The sequence below is a fragment of the Lemur catta genome, chromosome 1 (assembly GCF_020740605.2).
Source record: "Lemur catta isolate mLemCat1 chromosome 1, mLemCat1.pri, whole genome shotgun sequence".
In the NCBI taxonomy this organism is placed as follows: domain Eukaryota; kingdom Metazoa; phylum Chordata; class Mammalia; order Primates; family Lemuridae; genus Lemur; species Lemur catta.
The window spans coordinates 94,722,964-94,744,673 of NC_059128.1; the positions used below are offsets into that span (position 1 = coordinate 94,722,964).

The 21,710-nt window shown below is 38.9% G+C and overlaps 2 protein-coding genes across 5 annotated transcripts in view; one reads left to right on the forward strand and one right to left on the reverse strand.

The window, feature by feature from the left end:
* Window positions 1-52: 52 nt before the first annotated feature.
* PCLAF (PCNA clamp associated factor) lies at window positions 53-9,072 on the reverse strand. 2 transcript variants are annotated; one of them, XM_045540914.1, is made up of 4 exons: window positions 8,912-9,072; window positions 8,536-8,616; window positions 6,259-6,421; window positions 53-541 (listed from the first exon to the last, which is right to left on the reverse strand). In XM_045540914.1, the coding sequence occupies exons 1-4, from the start codon at window positions 8,955-8,957 to the stop codon at window positions 496-498; spliced, it is 336 nt and encodes a 111-aa protein (XP_045396870.1). In that variant the 5' UTR covers window positions 8,958-9,072; the 3' UTR covers window positions 53-495. The 2 variants fall into 2 exon arrangements, with proteins under 2 accessions (XP_045396870.1, XP_045396871.1); XM_045540915.1 differs by lacking the exon at window positions 6,259-6,421 and having other exon boundaries at window positions 8,912-9,055.
* Window positions 9,073-12,695: 3,623 nt separating this feature from the next.
* Window positions 12,696-21,710, forward strand: part of TRIP4 (thyroid hormone receptor interactor 4) — a 57,660-nt gene continuing 48,645 nt past the window's right edge. Inside the window, exons 1-3 of one of the 3 annotated variants that reach the window (XM_045540917.1) lie at window positions 12,696-12,840; window positions 18,140-18,309; window positions 18,932-19,056. In XM_045540917.1, coding sequence (XP_045396873.1) covers window positions 12,740-12,840; window positions 18,140-18,309; window positions 18,932-19,056 — 396 coding nt within the window. In that variant the 5' untranslated portion in view covers window positions 12,696-12,739. The remainder of the gene's footprint in view (window positions 12,841-18,139; window positions 18,310-18,931; window positions 19,057-21,710) is intronic. The other 2 variants (XM_045540916.1, XM_045540918.1) reach the window with 2 other exon arrangements.

Here is a 21,710-nt window from a genome sequence, read left to right on the forward strand (position 1 = left end):
TTTTTCAACATTGCATCTTTGGCCCCCTTTCTGAAAAAGGGTAGAGGTTAAGTTTAATTAATACTGAATTTTTTAATGTGCAAAAATCTAACTCTGCTTTTTAAAGCAAATAAAAGGAATAAAAATATGGCACCATTCCAATAATCAAATGCCAATAAAAATGGCAGCAGTAAAAAGAACTAAGCAAATCTTAAATACAGAAAATTTGTAATTAGAACACAATGTAATGATTTTATTTTAGCAAGAAAAAGAAGCTTAATTTGGTAAAAAAGAAACCAAATACTACATTATATGGAATACTAAAATAAGTAACCATAATTAATCTTACAAATTCTCAAGTTTCATAACTACTTTTGAACACCAAAATTTAAGCCTAATTTTTTAAATTAAATACCTCTTCAACAAAGCTAATTGGAACAAACACATTTATCCAAATTTACATTCTAGAATGCCAGAGTAAACAGGAGATGTTATTCAAAGACGAATAAGAAAGTTCTATTCTTTTTCGTCATCTGTGCGATCAGGTTGCAAAGGACATGCTCTGTGGAAAGAATAGAGAACTTCAATGATCACCCAAGTAGGAACTGTTTAAAAAAAAATAGTAGTTACAAACCTATATAAATCAGAAACATTAAATACCAGTGCAGTTACTAGAAATTACAGGAAAGTAAACTCCATTAATTGACAAACACCTACAAATTTCAAGTACTACTGCAATAAAAAAATTTTTTTTGAGACACAGTCCCGCTCTGTCACCCTGGCTAGAGTGCTGTGGCATCAGCCTAGCTCACAGCAACCTCAAACTCCTGGGCTCAATTGATCTTCCTGCCTCAGCCTCCCGAATAGCTGGAACTACAGGCTGTCACCATCATGCCTGGCTAATTTTTTCCAGTTTTAGTTGCCCAGCTAATTTTTTTTCTATTTTTAGTAGAGATGTGGTCTCCCTCTTGCTCAGGCTGGTCTCAAACTCCTGACCTCAAGCGATCTTCCCTCCTTGGCCTCCTAGAGTGCTGGGATTACAGGCATGAGCCACCAAGCCCGGCCAAAACAAAATTTTTAACAATTCATTTTGCCTGTTGATTTTCAGAATCAGAGTTTGTCCTCTTGGATATGCTGCCTTTTTTTTTTTTTTTTTTTTTTTTTTTTTTTTTTTTTGAGACAGGGTCTCACTCTGTTGCCCCAGCTAGAGTGCCATGGCGTCAGCCTAGCTCAAAGCAACCTCAAACTCCTGGGCTCAAGCAATCCTTCTGCCTCAGCCTCCCAAGTAGCTGGGACTACAGCCATACGCCACCATGCCCGGCTAATTTTTTCTATATATATATTTTTAGCTGTCCATATAGTTTCTTTCTATTTTTAGTAGAGATGGGGGTCTCGCTCTTACTCAGGCTGGTCTCGAACTCCTGAGCTCACACAATCCGCCCGCCTCAGCCTCCCAAGTGCTAGGATTACAGGCTTGAGCCACCGCGCCCAGCCTGTTGCCATTTTTATTAAAAAGAGAATCTCTACAGCATCTTCTTTCAACATGTTGAATGAATTTACAGAGTATAATCCTTTGGTAAGAACTTTGTGATGATAAAAAGCAAAAAATTTAACCAATCGACTTGAGCAGAGAAAACATAGCAAGTTGTCATATTTTACTGTATACCCTTTTGAACCAGATGAATGTATTACCTAATTAGAAACCCCCCCAAATTGTTTGTTAGCATATGGTAGTTGTAGCTTTTGAAAAACAATTTACATTATCCCAAAGCTATTTTGTATTCATTACACTTATCATAGAGAAAAAGTCAATTACAAACTTAATCATAAATCACATTTTTTTTAGAGCTCATGAAGATTTGTGAGATCTACTGTAAAATCCTTAGTTTTCAAATCAGATTCAGTAGGCCTGAATGATTATAGAGCTAGGTAGTGAAGGAAGGAAGCTAAAATGAAGATTATCATTGACTTACATAGTATTAAGTTACAGAGAGTTCTTCACTGTATTTTCCTGGAAATTAAACCAAATTAACAAATGAACACTATCATAACCCAAACTTCCTTTAGGACCTGATTTACTTTAGACATCATAGTTCTGTTCAAGGTTTAAGTAGATTCTTGTTTCTGGCTCTCCCCCCATGCAACTTCTGGGAGTTTACCCTACTTTGGGGAGAAAAGTAAATCCACAGGAGTAACCATGTTCCAGAATATGAATTAAGGAGGTTACAGCATAAATTCTTCCTATAAACTCATTTACTATTTCAATAAAGGGATAATTACAATTCTCCTAAACAAAGGCAAATTTAAAAAAGGGGCCTAAAGAAATAATGTAAACCTCTATTATCTAGTTTTATGTCACAGGTTTTATTATACCATGGATTAAAATTCTTTATGAGAATTTACATGTAATCTTTCTCCATATGATGGAAAGGCTATATAATATAGGTTTTATTCCCATAATGATCAATGTCATAGCCACATTTGGCTGTATTGCCAAATATTTTATTTCCTTAATGTAAGTCATAAATAATTCAAGACAACTGAAATATATTCTAGAGCTAATCTTGGCTATTAGCTTGTTCATATTAGAATGAGAAAGAACAAGGAACCAGACAATGAGAGAGAACTAGAAGAAACTTACAGGATCAGGAAAGCAAGCCTTTTAAAAAGCTCTATCCAAAAATGTATCCTGTTAGTTAATTTTTATTGAAACTAGAAATCATAATAGTGATGTAATGACAAAGGATAAGATTTAGTCACTGTTAAATATCTCACAGTATGGATAGTAGGCGCTCAATAACTGCTTACTAAATGGCCTTACCAAAGATATTGAATAATTGTTTAAATTTTATGCTTTCATATGTCAAATATGTTACCTTAATTACTCTTCCAGCCATTTATTTAGTGTTCAATGCAAATCATTTCCAAACACAATGTACAATCCAAAATAGATGTACAGTGTTCAATATAAAGGAAAAGTGTTCAGTCACACATACCACAGCTTGGGATCTGGTTGTTCCTGAGTAGGTTTCTAAAGATGGCAAATATTAGTTTAAGACTTATTAAAACACATGGCGAGGTGGCTTATGCCTGTAATCCTAGCACTTTGGGAGGCCGAGTCAGGAGGATTGCTTGAGGCCAGTAGTTTGAGATCAGCCTGAGCCAGACCTCCTCTCTACACAAAATAGAAAAATTAGCCAGGTGTGGTGCATATCTGTAGTCCCAGCTACTTGGGAGGCTGAGGCAGGAGGATTGCTTGAGCCCAGGAGTTTGAGGTTGCAGTGAGGTATGATTAGATCATTGCATTCTAACCCGGGCAACAGAGCAAGACCCTGTCAAAACAAACAAACAAACAAAAATAACAAAAAAACACAAAACACAACAGCTACTATGGCCATACCCGATACTAGAACATCTAAGCGTCAGTGTGTGACCATGTGAACCAAAGATTTCATGGAGTTAAAGGTTTCTGTACATCAAGGCAGTTATAAAAGTTTTACTTTCCAGAATGAAGTCCACTTAGGGTTAAGACCAGATTCCAACTATCTAAAAATATTGACTATATAGAAAGTGTTCCAAATGTAGCTATTCTGATTCATAAAGTTTTTTTTTTTTTTGAGTATTTACAGGAAGAGCACAAAAGACTTATGAATTTAATGCAGGCAAGTTTCCAGTCTTCACTTCCCAAACACAGTACTAGATTTATGTTATTTTTGCCTATTTCATATTTACCTCTTACTTTCAAAATTTACCAAGTATGCCTTCAAAATAAATCAGTTTTTAATTTGTAAAAATTATTCAACACATACAGAGATAAAAAGCATTATTTTAAGATTATTTTAAGTCAATGCACTTCTAATCTTTGGACTCAAGTATGGTAGCTAAATGAATTTAGCACTTCTCTTGGATGGGAATGCATCACTGGAAAAGCCTATCATTTCACTTGTAAGTGTGTATGCAAGAATTACTCATTCTTGGATTTGGAGTAGATTCTAATCCATCAATGCCCTGCCACATGTCAATTACTACATACAAAGTCAAATGCAATATCAAATCCAAAACCCCAGAGGAAACAGTTCAGTGCTCAAGAGTAAAAACTTAATGATGTAAAAACTACCTAGAGTACATCAGCATTAAATTAGGACTCCTGAAATAATACACATAGGATTTACAGTAACACCTGGTGGTTCTTTCCGATGTACATATAAATAGAATCATGGAAACTTTTTATATTACCTAATTACTTTACAGCCTTCTAGATTTAAGGAACCAAATGAAAACTGACTCTCCATTCCGCAGCTCATCCTTTTTCTCTAGATCAATGTGAAATTATTATTTTCAAGATAGAGTTGTAAATGTCCGTACTTTTAAGCCACTTTTAATGAAATCATTAACTAATTTTCCATGTTGTCTTTTCTCTCAGTCTTGCACATGAAGCTCCAGCAGACTTAATACTGGCATTTATCATCTAGTCAAATCCTTCAGATGCTCTTTAAACCAGTCCAGTTTGGGACTCTCAAGATTGTCTGTGTTAATGAAACAAGTAATGGAATTAGTAGATTTGATGAAGACCTTTGGTGAAGGGTTTTTTCTCTGCCACACTAGACTTCTAGGCACGATTTGGATTGAGTTTTAGAATATGAGTTAGAGAATGGCAGCTGTTTCTTGGCCTTCGTCTCTTAAAAGTAGAAATGTAGAAGGGCAAGCAAGACCACAAGGAGACTGGCTGTAGACTGCAGAGCGCTGTTGGCAGGCTTTGTGGTCTCAGAACCTTTAGATGTAGCTTCTGGCGTGCTGGTTAAGGGAGTAAATGAATAAACCTGCATGGGTAGGAGCAGCACCAGAAGGAGCAGCCCCAGACTGAGCCTGGCTACCATCCTCTTACCCATGTGGGTCAGTGTGCCGAGGGTCCAGCTTGCTGCCTGCTGGGCTGAAGGCTCTTGGGCTCCTGGCTGGTGCAGGGTAGTTAGCAAGCTGCACCTTATATTCAAAGAGCATCACAATGGCAGTGACATGGCACCACCCCACCCCACCCATACCCAGTCAAATACTTTGTTTTTGAAACAAAACATTTAAAAGTTGTTTAGAGAGCCTGAACCTCATTACTTCCAAATCTTTAAAAAAAAAAAAAAACAGTTTTCAAATCTTTTTTTCTAAGTGGCATTATTTTTTTCCTGATTATTAAAAGTGATATGTGTATGTTGTTAAAAGTTGTTAGCTAGCACAGAGTGTGAGAAGAGGTTTTTTATCCAGAGATAAGCATTATTGAAATTTGGTATATTTTCATACAGCACATATACATGGAGTTTTTTATTGTTGTTGTTGTTTGAGACAGAGTCTTCCTCTGTCACGGGGGCTAGAGTGCAGTGGCATGATCATAGCTCACTGCAACCTTAAACTCATGGGCTCAAGTGATCCTCCTACAGGCACACAGGACTACAGGTGCACAGCACGACCTGTGGCACATTTTTCTTTTCTTTTTTTTTTTTGGTAGAGATGGTGTCTTGCTCTTGCTCAGGCTGGTCTAGAACTCCTCAAGCAATCCTGCCTCGGACTCCTAAAGTGCTAGGATTACAGGCTTGAGCCACCACTTGGCCAAGGTGTTTTACACTGTAAAGATTGTACTTTTATATTCAGAATTTTTCCTTAACATTTATCATGAGCATGTTCTTATCATTAAAAGCTTACAAAGCATAATTTAATTTGCTTCTTAAAAAGCTGGCACACTGAACTATATGTATAGTTTTATCCCTACTTTGTTTTGTTTTGAAGTATTCTTATGTACTTATAGAGAAGCTGTAAAGAAAATACACCATGGTGTTAGTCTTGGTTGTTTCTAGATAATGGAGATTTCTGTAATTATCCAACTTTTCTACATTTGTTATATATTCCTTGTGGAAATTGAACTAGTAGTTTTTTGAGGGGCAGGATTAATGGAATTCAGGCTAGATTAGCCAACATGGAAATTGCCTTTTAAGAAAAGACTAAAGAAAAAAGACAGTAAAAATTAAAGAATAAACACAGTAAGTTCATGGTTAGTAACAGCACTTATATGAATGGGAAATGATCCTCTTTGAGTGAATGGAATGAGTGAAAATATTTTTTACTAATGTTTGAAGTTTGGGTGACTTATAGGAAATTAGTACAAATTTTAAAAACCTTTGGTTTGTATTTTCTTATCAGCTTGAAGAGAAACTTAAAAATTACTCACTATCCTATTTGTCCTTTATCTTCAAGAAGATAAATCTTTTCTTTGTATTCCAGAATATAAAAACTTACTTTCTCTTTGCTTTTCCTAAACCACTGCTTCCTGCCTCTTCGGGAATGCGATTCTCTTTCGCAGAATCTTTAGAAGACAGCCTGAAGAATTCTCCAATTCCTTTTTGCCACTTGGGAGTTGGGCGCACACAAACTGGATTCCCTCCTGCATACTTGTTTTCAGCTGTAAAATATAAACAGATAGAACCAAGAATACAATCACCATTCCTTAAACAACTTAATTCTTTAACATCAAATTGTCAAAGGTATTAAATAATCTTTAAGACTTCTTTAAGATTTAGCAAATGTGTCACAATGAAGCTATAGTCACTCAATAAATTCAGTTTGATAGTTAACCTAGAAAAACATTAATAGCAGCAACAGAATTTTTACAACTGGAAAATATCTTTCATATTTTGTCCACGAGTAGAGCTAGTCAAATAGTCTTAATATATACTGTCATACTAAAGTTTGGCACAGTTTTTCCTGACATAAGGTAGTACCACGTAGTAGTATAAACTGCCAAAATTTTACTTAATTAGGTCATTTACTGAAAGCACATATAAGAGGCAATGTGGGCTGGACATGGTGGCTCACACCTGTAATCCTAGCACTTCGGGAGACCGAGGTGGGAGGATTGCTTGAGGCCAGAAGATCAAGACCAGCCTGAGCAAGAGTGAGACCCCGTCTCTACAAAAAAAAAAAAAAAGAAAGAAAGATAGAAAAAAAAAGAAAAATGAGCTGGGCATGGTGGTATGGGCCTGTAGTCCCAGCTACTCAGGAGGCTAAGGTAGGAGGATCACTTAAGCCCAGGACAAAAAAAAAAAAAAAAAGAGGGAATGTGATAGTTTCCACAAAAGTAAGTTCCACTTCTTTCTCAAAGCACTTGACTCCTTTTCAGTTCATAAGGGAAATCTAATTCCTGATTATTTTAAAAAAGTAATATAAAAGAGAAATGGACGAAAAAGTCTTGCTTCTTTATAAAGTAATGATCGGAAGACCAACAGGAGCAAATTATTGTTACTACACACATCTTTTGTTTTAAGCTAAAACTCTAGCTATTAAAGAAAGTTTACAAAAGTTGTTTCCATGTAGACTGTCTAAAGTTATATTGTTTGTACTTTTTTAAAAGTAGAAATAACCTTTAAAAACAGTTATCCTTTGGTTCATAATTTTCCCAAAGAAACCTTATGGGAATGCTTTCACTACTAGAAAATATATAGCAACAACAGATTCAAACACAGCTCCACTGATTTAGTTGTGTGACCTTTACCAAGTTATATAACCTGAGTTTAAATTGTCTCATCTTTAAAATGAGGATATTACCAGTTTCATACAGTCGATTATTGGGATTAAAAATAGAGATCTGTAAAATGCCATAAAAGGTGCATTTGTTCAACACATATTCATGAAAGACCTATTCAGTTGGCTCTGGTGATTCAACAGTGGACCAGACAATGGGATGTGGCAGTAATGGAATTTAGTCTAGTGGTACAGGGTATAAGATATTCTCAATAAATTAATATGCTTTCAAAAATTTTGACTACCATTTCCTTTTATCTGAAAAAATTGAAATAATAAATATTTTATAATGAAATACTTAGAATAGGGGAAAATTTGAGTTAACTTAAAAACCCATAAAATCCTAAAGTGTTCCTCTTTATGTTCTTAACTAAACCTTGTGGAAGTAATATCCCTGCCTGCTCAACTTCCTACTGAAAGGAATGAGACACAGATGGCAGGGCATTTTCTCATCCTTTCCACAGGCAGAAGGAGCAGTGTGAAGCTATTTTCCTTGCTGGGTTCCACTTCTACTTTCCCAAAGGCAGTATCAGGAGCTGAAAAGTTAGAGAAAACATACAGACACCACACTCAAAAAGACAAAGAAAATAAAAAAGAAAGAAAGGAAAAACATGCGGTAACAAAAACAGGAAAACTGTTTAGAAGACGATGTGATTACCACTGTCAGCCGTCATTCTAATTCTTGATCTAGTGAGACAATGGTAAGAAAAATAAAAACACTAAACCGAAAAAGAAAACTAGGTTTGAAAATAAATTCTGTCTGTCCCTAACCCTAACCCCAAGGCTTGAGATTCTCTTTCATAAGACCCCACCTCTACCCTATACCGCCAAAAGGCAAAGGCCCCCTCATTATATCACAGGGCAAGGAAGAAATTCGGGCGTGAGGATCTCAAGAAAAATAAGTTTCAAGGCAGGTCAGAGGCTTGAAATTGCCAGGCCTGATCCCCTTTTAGGAAGGTGTCTCTTACTCCAGAATCTTGCAGAGGCTCTTCTTACCTTTCCTCGATGAAATCGACGCAGAATTAGTGGCAGAGGTGGAGGAACCAAGCACCTTCCTGGGGGCTCGAGAAGCCACCACTGCGAAGAGAGTCAAAGAGGGCGTTCAGAAGGAGGGAAGGTTCGGACACCCAGTCTCAGAGCCACATTCTACCACAGTCCCTGACCCAGCGGCTTAGAGAGGCGAGCCTGGCCACCCAGGACAGCAAGATAACCTTCCCCTGCCCTCGCCGCTTCGTCCTGAAGGTAAAGGGGCTGCTTTCTAGCCCTCTGGAGTTTGGCGCACAGGCCCCGGGGGAACCCTGGCATCTCTTGCGCGTGGCCGGGTTGCAAGGAGGACGTCCCCGCCCTCCACTACCGCGCTCAATCGCCTCACCTTTTCTGTAGGTGCCTGGGACGCTGTCTGCTTTAGTCCGCACCATGTTCCAAAGGGAGAAACGAACTGATTTCCCAGCCGAGAGTGATTCGCTGGACAAGGACTTGAAAACTAAACTCCCGCCACAGTTTATATTGGTCTCGTTCCCGCGCGCTCCACGGACTCTCCCGAGCCGCCACTCCCATTGGTTCCGCGCCGTTCCCTTCGAACCAATCGCCAGTGTCCAGCGGTGACAGCCGCGAGGCTTCACGGAGGGCACACCCGTCCATCAACCCACAGAGGTCTGAGATTCGTACCCGCCGCAGGTGGGCGGTGCCAGGACGCCTTCGCTGGGGAGCTCGTGTGTGGACGCTACGAGTCTCAGTTAGAGAAACGGGCTTGCTTAGAATAGAAAACACAGAAAACACAGCGGATTACAACTTTTCTTCAAAGTTTCCTCAGGGTCAAATCCACAATGATTGACTTCTGGAAGTGAAACCTGAAATTAAGCGAACTTTTTGATGCAAATCAAAATAAAGGAAATTTGAGAACTTCCCTTTAAATACCTCAGGCATGAACTCTCTACAGTATCTATAGTAAAACAATTCTATGGAAGGGGGAAAAGGAAGCTAATACCACTTATTTACAAGGCTTTTTAATGTTTTTAGGATGTATTCTGCTAAATGCTCATTTGAAAGGCAACCCTGGAAGTGTAAGCACAACATTGATTCTCTCCAACGAGTTATGCTTGAATTTTATAAAAATAGGCTACTCAGCACTCTAACTGGACAACAACTACAAGGTGTTATAGAATTAAAGGATCTAGGCAACAGGGTAAATTAACATTATAATAGTAGGAAATGTATTGGCAATTACCTGTAGTTTTGCCTTAAACCTGGAGTCTAAGATTACAACCAAATTAACGAGAAAAGTCAAGAAGCCCCAGGGTATTCCTTTGTTCTTTGTCCTCATGCCCTATCTCTATGCACAATGGGTCTCTCTCTCTCTCTCTTCCTTTCACTTTTTTTTTTAAGATAGGGTCTCCTTTAATTGATCCTTCTGCCTCAGCTTCCAAATAGCTGGGACTACAGACATGCACCACCACACCCAGTTGATTTGTGTGTGTGTGTGTGTGTGTGTGTGTGTGTGTGTGTGTATAGACAGGGCAGGGGTCTCTTTGTATTGGAAACCAGGCTGGTTTCCAACTTCTGGGCTTAAGCAATCTTACCTCGGCCTCCCAAATGCTGGGATTGCAGGTGTGAGCCACTGCACCCACACTGATTCTTAAATGTCATTATTTCCTTTTTGGTTAAAGTGGCTTCTACATAGGTCTGAATTACTTAATTTGAACTAACATCCCACATTCCTGCAGAGAGAGTCTGCTAGTCTTTTCTCTTAACCTGCCTGCCAAGTAAATTGCCAGAAAGAATTGCAAATATACATTTTCACACAGGGGCAGTCTACGTATTATAATACTATAGTTGTATGTGCTTGTTTTGGTTTGTATGTTTGTCTTTTTAATAACAGTGATGACAATGAAGACTGAATGTTAGAGAAAAAGGAAAAAAAGGAGTTATGCCTAGTACAATTTCTTTTCTTTTCCTCTAATCCAATATTACTAATATGACTGGTAGCCTAGTAAAAATTCTTAATTGAAATGTTTGCTTTGCAGAAGTGATTCTTCTTGACAATTAAATAAAACACAGAGAGTTGTGTGGTGTGAACCTGAAAATTTCTAAGGCCTGGGACATTAAGAAAAGTTGTATGGATGAAATTTCTGCCTAAATTGATACCAAAGAATATCTTTAATTCATGTTAAATGGGTGTGTTTGCAGTGCTCAGGCAGAAATACATATATCTTTTTTTCTGAGACAGGGTCTCACTGTGTCACCCCAGCTAGAGTACAGTGGTGTCATCATAGCTCACTGCAACCTGAAACTCTTCAGCTCAAGTGATCCTCCTGCCTCAGCCTCCTGAGTAGCTGAGACTACAGGTGCAAGCCACCATATCCAGCTAAATTTTCTATTTTTTGTGGAGACAGGGTCTTGCTTTTGTGCAGGCTGGTCTTGAACTCCTGACCTCAAGCAATCCCCCAACCTCAGACTCCCAAAGTGCTAGGATTACAAGCATGAGCCACCAAGCCTGGCCTTAGAAATGTATTTTAATAAATGATAATAATTGTAAATGGCATTATATCACATACATTACAAACTAGATATTATAATAATTAACATATGCTATATGAAAAAAGAACACCTATGTTATTCCCCCCCCCCCCCCGAGACAGGGTCTGTCTCTGTTGCCCAGGATGGAGTGCAGTGGTGTGATCACAGCTGACTTTAACCTTGCAATCCTGGGCTCAAGAAATCCTCCAGCCTCAAGCTCCCAAGTAGCTGAGACTATAGCCACATGCCACAAGGCCCAGCTACTTTTTAAATTTTTTGTAGATATGAGGTCTTGAATGTTGTCCAGGTTGGTCTTAAGCTCCTGGCCTCGAGTGATCCTGTCACCTTGGCCTCCCAAAGCACTGGGATTATAGGCGTGAGCCACCATACCTGGCCTGCCTATGTTATTCTTGAGCATGTACTTATTTCATCATAATTTGTATGAGGTACTAAGTTCTGTACAAAAAGACTTAAGCCATAGTCTGTGCTTCAAGAAGTTAATATTTTAGTTATGGGGACTCTTATGGTTAATTTTAGGTGACACCTTGACTGTATTAAGGAATCCCTAGAGAACTGGTAAAGCATTACTTGTGGGTGTGTCTACGAAGGAGTGTTCAAAAGAGAACGGCATGTGAGTCAGTGGACTGAGCAGGGCAGACTCACTCTCAATGTAAGCAGAGCACCATCCAGTCAGCTGGGAACCTGAAAAGACCAAAAAAGGAGAGGAAAAAAAAATTCCTCTCTCTCTCCTGAAGTTGAATACTTTCCTCCTCCAGCCCTTGGACATCAGAACTCCAGGCTCTAAGGCCTTGAGATGGATAATTACACCGAAGGCTTCCCCGATTCTGAGGCTTTCAGATTTGAACGGAGCATCCCAGCACTTTATTAAAGTTTTTTTTCCCCCCTACGAGCTTGCTGAGTTTTCTTCGTTCCCCCAGAAAAGACCTGGTTCAAATAATAAAATAGGGGTTTTAGCAGTGTGAATCTAGTATTCGACTGTGGGGGATATAAGTACTACCACCAGAGCAAAAACGTTTAGTGCTCACTATAGTTTACAAGTGTTGTTTTATTTTACATAAAACCATAATGATTTAAAAGCTGGCCTCTTAGAAAAAAAAATCTTTTTTTTCTTGTCACAGCACTTTATTTATGTGAGACAGCTTCTCCCTCTACCGCCCAGACTAGAGTGCAGTGGCGTGATCACAGCTCGCAGCAGCCTCCAACTCCCAGGCTCAAGTGATCCTCATCCTCCTGCCTCACCCTCTGGAGTAGCTGGGATTATAGGCGAGCGCCACCACGCCCAGCAGAAGCTGGCCTCCTGTTGGAACATGCTGAGAAAGCTGGGCAAAAAAATAAAAGCTGACTCCTCATGTCTCCGGATATTGTTTTTTCTCCCCCAAACTGTAGTTTTTATTTGCACTGTCTTCTCAGCAGAATTGCCAATGACCCTCCTTGATGTAGTGGACTCACGACGGATGGAGCTCGGATACAAATGTAAGCAGACAAGGAAGCGGGAAGAAGCAGGAGGCAGCACAGGTGGGCGGGATCTTCACTGGAGGCGGTGCGACCGCGCGGGGCGGTGCAGGCTGGCGGAACCCGCGTGAGCAAGGTCGGTGTTGCGATAGGAACTAGTCCGGCGCAGGACGTGGGATTTTTACAGCCCAGCTGGTTCCGGCTGGGGAAGATGGCGGTGGCTGGGGCGGTGTCCGGGGAGCTGCTGGTGCACTGGTGCACCCAGCAGTTGCGGAAAACTTTCGGTCTGGATGTCAGCGAGGAGATCATACAGTGAGACTGCTTGGGGTCTGGGGAGGGAAGGAGCTGGGGATGTGCAATGGCTGAGCGAACGGGGAAGCGGCCAGTACTGAAAAGTTGAGAGAAGAAATGTGATAAAAGGGCTGCAGTCGGTTTGTAGGCGCCGAATTTTCGCATCCACCTTTATGATTTAGCTTCTGTAATAGGGTGTCAGGCTCTGCAACCTACCGGTGGGGCCTTTTTTCCTACAAAAACGCCAAATCCGTATTAATTAAACCTGTAAAACTGTCCCGGGAGCCAGTTTCCTTATAGATTATGGAGAAAAGGGGCAAATCGAATTGTCTTTCTAGAAATTCCTTACTCAGAAATTTTAGTTGGCCCAGTCTGAGTTGTGTCAGATAGGACCTGAAATTTAAATGAGGACAGCGTGATACAGTGCAAATATTAATAGCTCCTGACTCGGGAGTCGCAGGTTTTGTTTTCTGTTATCATTTACCAGTTTTGGAACCTTGGATAACTTAATTTTACTCTATCTTGGTGCCCTCATCCATAAAATGAATAATTAGCAGAGCTTATCATTAATGTTTTATGATTCTTATGAAATGAACATGGTCTAATATCTGCTTTAAATTGATTAATGAACATTTGTTGCGCTACGACTACATGCTAGGTGCTGGGGCAGCAAAGACGATCAAGATAATTGGGTTCTGCTTCGTTGATAAGTGCTGAGGTGAGGGAAGTAGAGGGGATTGTTGTAGCATGCAATAAAAGATCCTCATTAAGATTAGAGAAACTGGGAAGGTGTACTGAAAAGGTTGTCTTTGACCTGAGAACTAAAGTAAAGGATAGAGGTGTAAATGCACAGCCTTCAGGCAGGGGAGAAAGCTGCAAAAGTGGGACTTGATCAAGGAACCTTAATTTGATTCCTTGTTCACTGATATTGAAACCAAAATTGTGATTCTAGGGCTTTTGTAGGAAGTAAGGTGAGTTTCTGAGTTTGAGGGAAGATAGACTTGTTGGCAAGGAGAGAGTTTAGACAGCTCTTTTAAAGGATTTTTTTTGAACACTGGAATAGACTACCAAAAAAACAGCCAAATCATATGGATTGGCTTTACCTTTCTTTGAGGGCAAAATTGAGCTAAGTAGTTTTCAAACATTTTATAAAGCAGTGGAATGCTAGCAAATGAAATAAAGAGAATTTGAAATATATAAAACAAAAAAAGTGGGTTTTACTAACATAAATATAGATTCAAATTTACCACATATTCATTATAAAGTCACTCAGTGTAAAACAATTGTGGCTATTTTTGATAAATGAGCAACTTGAAATGGAGTGGGAATGATAGATGCAGTCTTCCATCTCAGAATCCAGTTATATTTTGCTTGATTACACAGTATCAAGAAAATTCTGATTCTCATAGATAATAGAGGTCATTTTGCAGACTCAGGTTCTCCTCAGTTAAAATTATCACACTCATGAAAGTGAAGTGATAAGAAATTTCTCTTTTAAAGTTGAAGCACTAAGTATGGCTAAACACTTGCTTGCATTTTTTATCATAAATATAAGTTAGATAAGAAGTAAGTACTGAAGCTACCTCTCATATAATACCATTTGAACCACTTATTATGCATTCATACATTATTGCACAATAGGCTGTTATGCTATGATGAAAGCATTTGCTGTGCCTTGCCTGCCATTTGATTGAGAATTACCCAAGTGTACTACAATCGTGTACTAACTTGAACAATTTTATTAGTGGCCTGAATTTAAAAAATACCTCAAGCTGTTAACTTCCTAATCAATGACAAATTTATAAGACATGGAGATCTATACAGAGTTAGCAAAATAAATTTTATTCCATAATCTTCATATGCATGTTTTGGTTGACTCTGTTTTTGTTTTTTTTTTTTTTTTTTGAGACAGAATCTTACTCTGTTGCCTGGGCTAGAGTGCCGTGGCGTCAGCCTAGCTCACAGCAACCTCAGACTCCTGGGCTCGGGCAATCCTCCTGCCTCAGCCTCCCGAGTAGCTAGGACTACAGGCATGCGCCACCATACCCGGCTAATTTTTCTATATGTATTTTTAGCTGTCCGTATAATTTCTTTCTATGTTTAGTAGAGACGAGATCTCACTCTTGCTCAGGCTGGTCTCGAACTCCTGAGCTCAAATGATCCGCCAGCCTCGGCCTCCCAGAGTGCTAGGATTACAGGCGTGAGCCACCGCGCCCGGCCTGGTTGACTCTATTTTGATAAGATTTGTTATATATCACATTTGGATGAATGTTCTTTATTATACTTTGTTAAATAGTTAAAATAACATTTATTTAAATAGATCTGGAACTCTTTTTGCTTTCCTGGTGGTTTGAAAACTCCAGGGTTAAATGATGCCTTGAGCTTCCTTATAGATCTATGAGTCTTTGATAGCAATTAATCTTTAGTGGGGGCTAGTATGTTTGGGGATCAAGATGATTAAAATGTATAAGTCCTGAAAAACTGTCTTTTTTCTCCCCTACCTAATCTGTGGTGATTAGAAGATGCTCTTAATAGGGCCCAAAGGCACAGGTTTGTTTACATATAGATCATAACTCTGCAATTTCACCAACACACTAGGAAAAGAATCCAGTACATAGGCTACCAATCATAGGGTTATTTCATTATTTTTTTAAATTTAAAGGATATGGCATTATTAAAATTTTTCTTGGATCCCATACTAGTGTGTCTGAATTATAATTCAGATCTTATAAAGCTTTGAGGGTCTTCTATCTTAATTTATAAGTAATCTTTTTCTTTTATGCTATGGCAATTGACATAAATGATTTTGATCACTTCCTTCAGTGATGATAAGTCATTCACTGAAGAAAACTACAGAAATCAGAAAATGATAGGCCAGGCGTGGTGGCTCACGCTTGTAATCCTATCAGTCTGGGAGGCCAAGGCAGGAGGATCCCTTGAGCTCAGAAGTTTGAGACCAGCCTGAACTAGATTGAGACCCCATCTCTACTAAAAATAGAAAAAATTAGCCAGATGTGGTGGTACATGCCTGTCATCCCAGCTACTCAGGAGACTGAGGCAGCAGGATCACTTGAGCCTAGGAGTTTGAGGTTGCTGTGAGCTAGGCTGATGACCTGGCACTCTAGCCTGGGCAACAGAGCAAGACTCTGTCTTAAAAAAAAAAGAAAAGAAAATGATAAATGAGGAAACCAAAATTACCATACCACAAACCAGAAATAACCACTGTTTCTCTTAGTGTTTTTTTCATGTACATATTTTAATGTAATAAATTTTCCAAACATATTCATTGCAGGGAAAAAAGAATAAAAATTAAAACTATCTTTAATCCTACCAGTCAGTAGTAATCATTTTGGTGTATAACCTGGCCTTTTTTCTATATATAAGTATATATACGCGTTCCCTTTATAACAATTAGGATCATGTATGGTTTATTCTACTATTTTCCTTACCATTTTATGAGGGGAGCATTTTCTCAGGTCAATGATAATTATTCAAAAATTTCACTTTTAGTGGTGGCATTGTATTACAGTTTGTAAAACCCCAAAACTCCATTCCTTTACCCTTTTCCCTATCAATCAGTAGATGTTTTACATAGTTTCCAGTTTTTCACTAATTGAAATAATGATGCAGTTAACTTCTTTTTTTTTTTAATTTTAATTTTTTTTTTTTTTTTTTTTTTTAAGACAGAGTCTCACTCTGTTGCCTGGGCTAGAGTGAGTGCCCGTGGCGTCAGCCTAGCTCACAGCAACCTCAAACTCCTGGGCTTAAGCAATCCTGCCTCAGCCTCCCAAGTAGCTGGGACTACAGGCATGTGCCACCATGCCCGCCTGTTTTTTTTCTATACATATTTTCGGCTGTCCAAATCATTTCTTTCTATTTTTAGTAGAGATGGGGTCTTGCTCTTGCTCAGGCTGGTCTCGAACTCCTGACTTTGAGCGATCCTCCCGCTTCGGCTTCCCAGAGTGCTAGGATTACAGGCGTGAGCCACCACACCCAGCCTAGCAGTTAACTTCTTTTGCATACATTTTTCTATGTCTCTTATTTCACATTGAGTCCTATGAATAGAATTATTGAATCATTTTTAAAGAACTTGAAATACATTGGCTGATTAATCTCTAGAAAAGTTGTATTAACTTACACTCCTACCCCATTTCATTTTAAGAAACACTTTGAAACATTTCCTTAACATAGATCTGCTTATTCTGATTTGATGCTAATCTCGATTTATAATTTTTTTTTTTTTTTTTTGAGACAGGGTCTCGCTTTGTTCCCTGGGCGAGAGTGCAATGGTGTCATCATAGCTCACTACAACCTCAAACTCCTGGGCTCAAACAATCCTCCTGCGTCAGCCTCCCAAGTAGCTGGGACTACAGGCGTGTGCCACCATACCCAGCTAATTTTTCTATTTTTTTTTTTTTTTAGAGATGGGAGTCTCACTATGTTGCCTAGGATAGTCTAGAACTCCTTGCTTCAGGCAATCCTCCCACCTCGGTGCCTCACAGTGCTAGGATTTATAGGCATGAGCCACTGTGCCCAAGTTTTAAGGATGTTGACTCAGTAACTGGTTAGGTTGTAGTATATATTCATATTGTTAGCAAAAGTAAGAGAAATTTTAGATTTTGCAATATAAAGATTAAGTATTTGTATCGTTTCCAGGAAAATATGGTGACTGTATAGTCATAGGAGTTATTCCTTTGGTAAAGACAACCCTGTAACCTTTCACAACACTGATTTGATTCTAGAAATATGGAGAAATAGTAAATGGCCAAATACATATGAAGGTTAGATTATGAACTACTTGAGATCAAAGTCTTCGTCTTTTTTTTTTTTTGAGACAGAGCCTCGCTTTGTTGCCCAAGTAAGAGTGCCATGGCGTCAGCCTAACTCACAGCAACCTCAAACTCCTGGGCTCAAGCGATCCTTCTGCCTCAGCCTTCCGAGTAGCTGGAAGTACAGGCACGCGCCACCATGCCCAGCTAATTTTTTTCTATATATTTTTAGATGTCCAGCTAATTTCTTTCTATTTTTAGTAGAGACGGAGTCTCACTCTTGCTGGGGCCGGTCTCAAACTCCTGACCTCGAGCGATCCTCCCATCTTGGCCTCCCAAAGTGCTAGGATTACAGGGGTGAGCCTCCTCGGTCAGCCCAAAGTCTTTGTCTTAATCAAAATTATATTTCTAGCATCTAGCATAGTACTTGGCTCAAAGTAAACACTGATAAGTTCATGAATGTTTTTTTTACTACCTTGATCTCTATTATGATTATTAAAAAGCATAGTGTATGCTAGCCTTGTTTCAACAACTTATGTTTGCCTCCTGAGGTATGTTTTGTCAATTGAGAGTGCCGAAGAGATACGAGAGTATGTTACTGATCTCCTTCAGGGAAATGAAGGTAAAAAAGGTCAATTCATAGAAGAGCTTATAACTAAATGGCAAAAGAATGATGAAGAGTTGACTTCTGATCCTTTGCAACAGTGCTTAAAAAAAGATGGTAAGTTAATGTAATTAACTAAAGGTTGAAATATTGGTAAATGGGCAGGTTTAAAGAACTTGGTGTTTTTTACCATCTTTTATTTCTTCATTGCAAACGTAAGCTGAATCATATATGTACATATTTTTAGTGCTATTCAATCTATAATGAATATTCTAGTTCAGCCTTTTTTCAATTTAGAAAATATCACAGAAATACCTGTTTATAAATATAAATGTGGCTTCAGAATAATTCAAAAAATTTAAACATGGATTAAAGAAATGTTTTTCAGTTATGTTTAGACCTGGATGAAAGTAAAATGTTGACTGATTATAGTATGAACAGCATTTATAAGTAACCAAACAGTACAAATGATGAACACCAAACTAAATAATTTAAGTCATTATTATTATACAATCTAAAATATCCCAGCTAGCTGTTTGAGTTCTTTAGCATTGACTACAATCTTGAAAATGATTAAATTTAATTTAATTCTGATTTAAGAGAAAGCAATAATTAAAAATCTGCCTGACTTAGTATTTTGACTTTAAATATTAAGCATCACCTTCTATTTATTAGCTATAGAAAGAAGTTCACCATCCTGCTATTATTTGTGAATTTTTTTCCTTTAAAAAAATTTTAGATGGACAGAGATCAGGAGACCAGCTAAAGCGTGGTAGGCGGAAAGGGAGAAACAGACAGGAAGTTCCTGCATTTGCTGAACCTGACACAACTGCAGAGGTCAAAACACCTCTTGATTTGGCCAAGGTGAGTGCCTATGGAGTGAAGTTTTTTCTGACTATACAGAGAAGAAGTGCCTAATACATTTCAGGGAACAAAGTGTATAAAGTGGCCTCAAATGACAATTTTTCAACAAATGCACAAATTCTATGGAGAGAAAGTGATAATGGTGACAAACTGCCTTCTTTTGGAGTTAGCTTGATTAAGTATTACAAGGACATCTTTACTTAGAGATGAGATTACAACAGATAATTATAAGTTGAAAAATATTTAATGAAGTGCCCTGGGCTTCAGCATTTTTTGTGAGTTTATACTAAAGGAATGCACAATTCTAGCTGTTATTAAGGGTGTTCCTATTTTTAACCAGTCTCCTCTACCATCACCACCATCATCACCATATTCAAGTTTAGAGATACTTCATATTCTCTCTTTTGGCTCTTACAATAGCCCTTTGGGGTAAACATAATGTTTATACTTAGGACAATTTGATGACCTAAATTTCCCAAAAGAAAGGAATAGTTAATTAAGCTAAGATGGAAGAGTAGTGCCTAAAAAATTTTAGTGTGATCATTATGCAAAAAACAGAGGAAAGTGTTTAAAAAATAATGTTAAATTAAAGAAAAATATAAGAGAATTAAGCTTTTTATCAATAGGATTAAAATGAGCAAAGACTATCACAAGCAAAAGAAAAAACACAAATAAGCAATAAACATAAAAAGATGTTTAGTGAGGCACCGTGGTGTGCGCCTGTAGTCCCAGCTACTCAGGAGGCCAAGGCAGGAGGATCGCTTGAGCCCAGGAGTGGGAGGTTGCTGTGAGCTAGGCTGACACCAGGGCACTCTAGCTCAGGCAACAGAGTGAGACTCTGCCTAAAAAAAAAAAAAAAAAAAATTCTACAGTTGTCTGGTGGCGGTGGCTCATGACTGTAATCCCAGCACTTTGGGTGGCTGAGGCAGGAGGGTCGCTTGAGATCAGGAGTTTGAGATAAGCCCGGGCAATGTATTGAGACTCTGTGTCTAAAGAAAAATTTAAAAAGAGGCCGGGCGCGGTGGCTCACGCCTGTAATCCTAGCACTCTGGGAGGCCGAGGCGGGCGGATCGTTTGAGCTCAGGAGTTCAAGACCAGCCTGAGCAAGAACGAGACCCCGTCTCTACTAAACATAGAAAGAAATTATACAGACAGCTAAAAATATATATAGAAAAAAATTAGCCGGGCATGGTGGCGCATGCCTGTAGTCCCAGCTACTTGGGAGACTGAGGCAGGAGGATTGCCTGAGCCCAGGAGTCTGAGGTTGCTGTGAGCTAGGCTGACATCACGGCACTCACTCTAGCCCGGGCAACAGAGTGAGACTCTGTCTCAGAAAAAAAAAAAAAAAAAAGAAATTAGCTGGGTGTGGTGGCACACGTCTGTGGTCCCAGATACACAGGAGGCTGAGGCAAGAGGATCACTTGAGCTCAAGAATTTGAGGTTGCCGTGAGCTACGACCATGCCACTACACTTCAGCCTGGTGACAGAGTGAGACCTTGTCTCTTTAAAAAACAAAAAATCCTACAGTAGTCCTGCTTTAAAATGTTTTGAAGTTATTGATAAATATTTAAAAATGTATATATGCCAAGTATTGTTAAGTATTGTTTTGTAATTCTTCAACCTTTTAATTTAGTCTGTCCCATGTTGCTCTAATCTGTTTGGTCAACTCACTCATTTACCAATCCACATTAAAGAAGCCTGCATTGGCTATGTGGATTCACAGATCCAAATCCATAAGTAGTAAGGATCAACTATGTTTAGAGTTCTGTTTTTGGACATGTAGGTAAATCTGTCTTGAACTTCCACAGGCAATTTATATGGTTATTCAGAAATTTTTATTGCATGTCTACTGTATGTGAAGCACTGATTTAGGCATTGGAGATAAATCAGTAAGCAAGACATACTAGGTTTTTTTGTTCTCCTAGCATTTACATTTTTGTGGCTCAGAGGAAAGAGTAGAGAAAAAAAAATTTTAATAATTATAGAATGGAGCCAGGCGCGGTGGCTCACGCCTGTAATCCTAGCCCTCTGGGAGGCCGAGGCCGGTGGATCGCTCAAGGTCAGGAGTTCGAGACCAGCCTGAGCGAGACCCTGTCTCTACTAGAAATAGAAATAAATTATCTGAACAACTAAAAAAAAGTATATATAGAAAAAATTAGCCGGACATGGTGGCGCATGCCTGTAGTCCCAGCTACTAGGGAGGCTGAGGCAGTAGGATCGCTTAAGCCCAGGAGTTTGAGGTTGCTGTGAGCTAGGCTGATGCCACGGCACTCGCTCTAGCCCGGACAACGAAGTGAGACTCTGTCTCAAAAAAAAAAAAAAGAAAAAAAAATAATTATAGAATGGGAAAACTGACTTGAAAGAAATAAAAAGGACAGTGTGATAGGCAGCAATTGATGGACAGAGTTCGTTTAGGTAGATGTTCAGGGAAGTCTTCTCTGAGGGGGAGAAATTGTAACTAAGACCTGAGCACTAAAAAGGAGTCAGTATGTAAAGAGATTGGCTAGGAACACTGCAGACAGAGGAAATAACAAGTGCAAAGGGAAGATGGAGAAAAGTGTTAGAAAGTTAGGAAGTTTTAGAAAGCCTTTGTGATTGGAGCATAGTAAGCAAAGGAAGAATGGTATGTATTAATAGCTGACATTGGAGAGCAC

Excerpts from the sequence above, each read along its gene's own strand:
- PCLAF (XM_045540914.1), bottom strand. The coding sequence starts at position 8,957 with ATGGTGCGGACTAAAGCAGACAGCGTCCCAGGCACCTACAGAAAAG. Across the intron at positions 8,617-8,911 it reads CCCAGGCACCTACAGAAAAG|TGGTGGCTTCTCGAGCCCCC; the intron begins GTGAGGCGATTG and ends CTCTCTTCGCAG. Across the intron at positions 6,422-8,535 it reads GTCGATTTCATCGAGGAAAG|CTGAAAACAAGTATGCAGGA; the intron begins GTAAGAAGAGCC and ends TATATTTTACAG.